The 6,609-nt window shown below is 39.5% G+C and overlaps 1 protein-coding gene across 1 annotated transcript in view; it reads right to left on the reverse strand.

The window, feature by feature from the left end:
- The window catches only part of prkcz (protein kinase C, zeta), a 221,473-nt gene that overhangs the window by 16,662 nt on the left and 198,202 nt on the right, over nucleotides 1–6,609 (reverse strand). The window contains exon 20 of the mRNA XM_015390042.1: nucleotides 1,122–1,237. Within this exon, the coding sequence (XP_015245528.1) occupies nucleotides 1,122–1,237 (116 nt within the window). The remainder of the gene's footprint in view (nucleotides 1–1,121; nucleotides 1,238–6,609) is intronic.

The following is a 6,609-nucleotide window of genomic DNA, read 5'->3' on the forward strand; positions in this document are numbered from 1 at the left end:
AATTGAGCATTAAGGCCTGCAGTGTGAACGTAGCCTTAGATACATGAAAATGTGACAATCATGTTTCAGATCAGTTTCAGTGTCAGCTGTGTTTTTAAATGAGTAGATAGACAGAAATATAATTAGTCCTGGCTTCACTTTCTCCTCTGTTGGTTGCAGATGGTGTTGTAGTATTTGTAGACTGCTTTACAGTTAGTCATTGTTCAACTGGCCCGGAGCTCGTCTGAGTGCCTGTGCTTCCTGGACGGTGCTGCCTTTTTGTATTTCTGCTTCTGTCTCCTTGAACCCCAGTCGGCCTCAGCAGATGGCCGCTCACACGGGAGTTTTTCCTCTCCACTGTCGCTACAAGCATGCTTAGTGTGAGGGATTGCATTCGAGTCAACGAGTCGATGCAATCAACTGGTTTTCCTTAGATAGAAAACTTTGAATTCATCTGACTGGATGATCTGGTGAACTGGAAAGTACCTTGATTTGACGTGCATTGTAAATTGGTGCTATAGAAATAAACTGAATTGAAATTGAACTTGTTCTAAATGTAACAATAAAGCCTCACCTTTAGCAGTAAGCTCGTTACACTGTCTGATTGTTTGAATTTACCTATGAAACATAATATTGTATCTAAAAAGAATCTCATGTCTCCTTTATGAAATTTCCACCTCTAGTCAAGCACACATTCTTCCCATAATCAGGACAAAAGTAGTGATGGAAAAAAGAGGAAAATTTAGCTGAATTCCGCATCAAAATGCAGGAAACAGCGTTTCAGAGAGTCTAAATTTCATATTTGCTGCATGTGTTACACCAAGGTGTAAACCCCATGAAATACTCCTAGCTAAAAGCTTAATATAGAGACTACTGCATATGGCCTTTCTTTTCCAAGGTCTTCACATTAGATGTTTGGGAATGTTGGAGTTACCAAAGAAACTGAACTCAAGTCTTCATTTGAAGGGCATGTAATGGTAAAGGCATCATTTGACTCTGTTATCATTTTACTTTGCCTGATAGTAACCTTTGTTGGAGAATCGGAAAGTGGGACAAAAATGCAACAAACCGATCTATGAAGAGAGCAATAGTGTTTAAAGCGGCGAACAGAAGACTCCTGGGATCAGAGAAGCAGTACTCACTCATCGTCTGGCGTTAGCTGCACTGGTTCGTTGGTAAACTGCGTGTCAAAGTTTTCCAAGCCAAACTCATCAGAGCTTTGAGGTTTGAAGGGCGGCGTCATCTCTTTCTTTTCCAGCTGAAGAAAAACAAACCCATTAACATGTCATCATCATCATCATACGATGACCATAGAGAAAAGAAAAAGACAGCGGTAAGCATCATTTTCATTTGTTTTCAATGCAGCCTTTATCTTCTGTTTCTCATTGCTGCAGTTTTAGTACTTACATTTTTTTTCAATTTACCTCGGTAAAACTAAGCCATTTATAAAACAACATATTCCTTCAGTGAGTTCCTAAAGGGAGTAAAATATGTATTTTGGCTGATCAACCAAATACAAAGAGGAATAAATGAGCGTATAAACTTCTGTAACAATCATACAATTATTATAATAGGTTTAATTTACCATCCCTAAATGCTTTCCCCTGTTGAAACATAATTCTTTAGGAAAACAAAGTGATTAATTGTGAATCAAACATGGAATTATGTACAGAATTAAAAGATTTAAATATTATTCACCGACTGTAAAATAGTCTCAAAAGTAAACATTTGAATAATTGGAAAAGGTTGCAGAAGAATAAATACCTGGATACAAACAGTGCACCAGTGTTGTTCATGAACACGTTCAATGAATGTCGTTTTTAGTGAACGGTGAACTAAACTTCAAGTTCAACCCTAAATCCAGCTTAAAAAGCTAAGATTACAGCAGATCTCTACCTAACGTTACTGATCTGTAGCTTCTTTTACAAATTTCCCAGTGCAAGGCATTAAATATTGAGGCTGCAGCCTCTCAGAGTGTCCCTGTATCTGAATAGCATCAATCAGCTCGAGACTGAGGGTTAATCTAGTCCTTTTGTCACGTTCACATGGTGGACTGAGCTGCTCACGATTTCCTTCAAAACACTAACATAGCTGGAGAACAGCAATGCTGGAAATATGATGGTTTTTTCCCTTTTCTACGCTCAATGCCACTAATCTTCCTGCCTTTTGTTACCAATGTAGAAAAAGTCCCAGAAATATTTGTCCTTCATGTCTCTCATCAGAACTTAATATGTTTTTCCCACCTTCGAACTTTTGTAGCTTTTCCTGCTCATCTGCTGCTAAAGCTGCGCCTCAGAGCTGCTGTGAGATTGTAAATTTGTTTAAAATCAGTGGAAGCTTTCCTGTTGCAGCAAACTCAAAACACTGGATGTTTTTGTTTGACCCAAAACATGTCTGAGGAAAGGAAGAAAAAAAACAGCCTTGCACATGTTAAATGGTTAAGCAAACATAAACACTGTTCTATTCCGTCTTTATGCTCAGATGTGCTGCAGAAAAAAACAAAAAAAAAGAGTGATTTTTTTTGGGAAGTGTCGGTAGTGACGGCAGGACCGCTCATGGATAGAAAAACAACAGCATGCTGGATGTAGAGGCAGTAGAATAATTGAGCTGCAGTGATTCAGCTGGGAGAGTTTTTGTCTGCTGTGTTTCCATGGTTTCACATCACTAACTCACCCTTTTCAAATCTGTGCTGGGGACATTTTCCTAGAACACTAACATGTACTCCGTTTCCTTCCTCATGCTGTTTGGGACGGTTTGCTCGGTCACGACTGGGGCGGGGGGGCTTAACCCGAGGAGAAGACAGAAAAACCTTTTCAGCTACATTTTAAGTTTGACAGAGCGAGGTGATGTCTGAACCAAAACTCCCAGTTTCTTTAAAAACGAAATTTAATAGCACCAGAATGGCAAAATACCAGGAATAGCTAAACCCAACCAGAGAATGATTCATGAGTTTCAGGTGAATGAATCCTGCTGCAGAGACCAGTGCTGTTTCTCAGTTCACAAGAACGCAGGTATGGACTTGTGTTCTCGCCAAGTATGTTCTTGAGAAGAACAGAAAAGTCTGGACTCTGGGAGAATGGGAGGACCCAAAAATAGGGTGGACTCTATTTTTAAGGGGAATGCAAGTGATCAAAAATGGTAACTTGCCCTGTATAGGCTTAAGGTCACAACTGATGGGTTAATGAATATAGAGAGAGATAAGCTGAGAAACCACTGTGGGCCAAAGCTGCCTGCCTCTGTGTCCAAAAACATGACCTATGAATGCAGGAAACACCAAGGAGCTCCCCAGAGGGAGGGAATGGGGAAAAGTTGGGAGCCTTCCATAAAGTGCAAATCAGTAGGGGCTCTTTCGCCAAAAGAAGGAAATGTGTCAGCGGTCAACAAAGTTCTATCCGAATAGTTCTGGCAATAAGAGAGAAGCTAGGAAGAGCAAGGAGGCTTGCAGGATCCCAATGTTTCTATCCATCATGGTTTACCCACAATCCTTCTCTGGACATACACCTGCAACTTTTAGATGTGCCTTTGGTTCAAATTAGGGATGCACGATATAATCGGCCCCCTATCGGTATCGGCCTTAAAACTGAATATCGGACATCGGCCACCCCACCGATATTTAACCCGATATTTGATCAGCTTCTGAGTTTCTAAAGTCTAAAAAAAAAAATACTAGTTTCTTCTTCTTCCTCAAAAACTTCTTGTTTACAGACTTAAAAACTTCTAAAGACGAGGGGAAAGAATATTGATACATTAAAATATCCCAATATCTTCATATGCTGATATATTGCCATTTAAAAACACCATATCAATCTCTTTTACTAATGAAATATTGCTATATGTCATCAAAATTTTGCCATATTTTTATATGTTGATATATTGACGCGGTATCGATCTATTTTACTAACAAAATCTCACAAGAGTTTGTAACAGAACCATGAAATTTCACGAGATTTTGAAAGTAAAATAGATCGATACCGCGTTTTTAAAAATCAATTTGATATCAGCATATGAAAATATATTTGAGTATATTATTTTTCAAAGTGTCAGAAATGGATAACAAAACTGCTATTTTCAATGACTACTTATTTTTGTCCAGCTTTAACATCGGTATCGATATCGGTTATCGGCTACATGAGTTTTAAAATATCGGCATATCGGATATCGGCCAAAATCCCAATATCGTGCATCCCTAGTTCAAATGGTAAATGGCATGTACTTATATAGCGCCTTTATTCAAGTCAGGAGACTTGACCAAAGCGCTTTAAACTACATTCATTCACCCATTTTCGCACACACACACACACTGATGGTGGCAAGCTACATTGTAGCCACAGTTGCCCTGGGGCTCACTGACAGAAGCGGGGCTGCCGTACACTGGCGCTACCGGGCCCTCTGACCACCATCAGTGGAAGTGTCTTGCCCAAGGACACAATGACAATGAAAGTCAGAGCCGGGGCTTGAACCATCAACCCTTCAATTTCAGGGCAAACTCCTACATCCAACGCCACTGTCGCCCAAGTTCAACACCTGGATCAAGTAGTTAGATGACTGAGTGGACTCTGGAGGAATTGACTGCATACTGAGGAGATAACTCAGCCATTTGATTCAGGTGTGTTGGACCAAAGATGGTTTAAAAATGGCAGGACACTGGGCCCCAGGAACTGGAATTGTCCAGCCGTACTCTAGAGGAACAGCTTACCTCAGAGATTTTAACAAAATGACATGTACCTACATGAAACTTGTCACCCATCCTTAAGGCTTAAAGCTGCCTGGATTGACAGCAGCAGTACGGAGCTCCATTTCTATGCTGGGTAGGGTTCGTACTGTGGCACAGATAGGGCAGCGCTATAGGGAACTGCCTCACGGTGGCAAGCCTAAGAACACGCCAACAGCAGCGTTCTGCGGCACGCATGGCCTAAGTAAATTGTTCCCCGATGAACCGTTTGTACTGAAACAGAAATATGGATTACAATATAAATTGTAGTTGACAATAAAGAAATTGATTGATTGCACCGTCGGCCTCAAGATCGGCCTCAAGATCTGTGCAGAATTTCTTCACTTCTGTTTCTGTGCTTCACAAATTAAAACAACGTCCATATTTGACTGGATCCCACACTTGACTGCAAAATTGTCTGTGTGTTCAGGCCTTAATGGGAGATGGAAAGAAATTTGTCAAAGAAATAATAACGTACCGACCATTAACCTCATATGACTGATCCACTATTTCTGCTGCCAGCGTCTTCTAAATATGCATTAGAATTGCATTTCTTTGTCCAAAGACAAACAGAGAAATGCAACATCGACAACACTATCTGACATCACATGGCAGCTTTCCATGCTAGTGTTAAACCTTAATTTTCTTTTTTTGCTAAGTTTCTTAAAAATTTGAGCAACAGTCAGCTGGAATTGATTAATTTGAACTATTGTCTATTGCATTTAAAATCCATCCCTCACTAAATTAAATCCATCAGCCTTTTTGTAAAATACAAGCTCAATATACACCGATTTCTAGAAACGATTAAAGGCTTCTTCATATCTGCTGTAAGACACACCTCTGCAGCAGGTTCTTCCTATCTACAACTATTAATTTCTGCAACAAACTGAAAAGTTAAAAGATCTGATTCCCTTTTGGTATCAACAAGTATTTATTTATTGAACTGCATATTGCCAAATTGGAAATAAGCAGTAATGCTAAAAAATATCATCGCATTTGTTGCTTAAAGGCTGGTTTACTGTAATTCCTTCTATCAGGAAGTCCACAAACTGTAGTTAAAAGCTTTCAACTGATCAAAAATGCTGCAGCCAGAGTTCTGATGAAAATGAAAAAGAGAGATTCTATTCCTCCTAGTTTAGTGTCCCCTTTCATTAGCTTCCTTTTAAAATCCTCCATATAAAGCCCCAAACCCTGCTTTATATCAGAGATCTGATTGTTTCTTTTGCTCCTAATAGAGAACTCAGTTATCTGACTGCAGGTTAGAAAATGTTTTCCAGAGTTTCTAAAGTACAATGAGAGTCAGACTGTTTCGTTAGCAGTACACGAAAATATCTATGTTCTAGATCAGGCATTCCCAAGGTGGATCCTCCAGGACCTTTATCCTGCAGGTTTAGTGTTCCCTGCTTTAGCTGATGACTGCAGTTAAGCAAAAGCCTGCTAAGCAGCTACCAGTGAAAACCAGCTGTACTAAAGCAGGAAAAGCTCTAAAACCGGCAGGACATCGACCCTCGAGGACCGACTTTGAACCTGCCTGTTCTAGATCATAAACAGGGTTTAGAATTAAAATGGCTCACTGATGGTAAAATGCAAACGTATAGATAGTTAGAGGACATAATGTTAACGTGATTGTTCAAATATTAACTATTATGAAAAGAAGAATATAGATTTTTTAAGTTGGAGGGCCCATTTCTGGGTCATCCTCTAGGCCCGGGACGACCCAGTTTGTCCCCCTCTGCACATTATTGTCAGTGAGGATCAGTTTTAATTCAGGTTTTATGTTAAAAAAATTTTTATCTGGATTTCATTTTACCTCTATCTCTGTTTATGTATCTTGTGATAATGCTATTTATTTGGATTATTTTATTATTTTCTTTAAAGGAATAGTACACCCAAAACATGATTAGCCTTCATTTTCTACT

This window comes from Cyprinodon variegatus, unplaced genomic scaffold, assembly GCF_000732505.1.
Source record: "Cyprinodon variegatus isolate N-32 unplaced genomic scaffold, C_variegatus-1.0 Scaffold483, whole genome shotgun sequence".
Classification (NCBI taxonomy): Eukaryota; Metazoa; Chordata; class Actinopteri; order Cyprinodontiformes; family Cyprinodontidae; genus Cyprinodon; species Cyprinodon variegatus.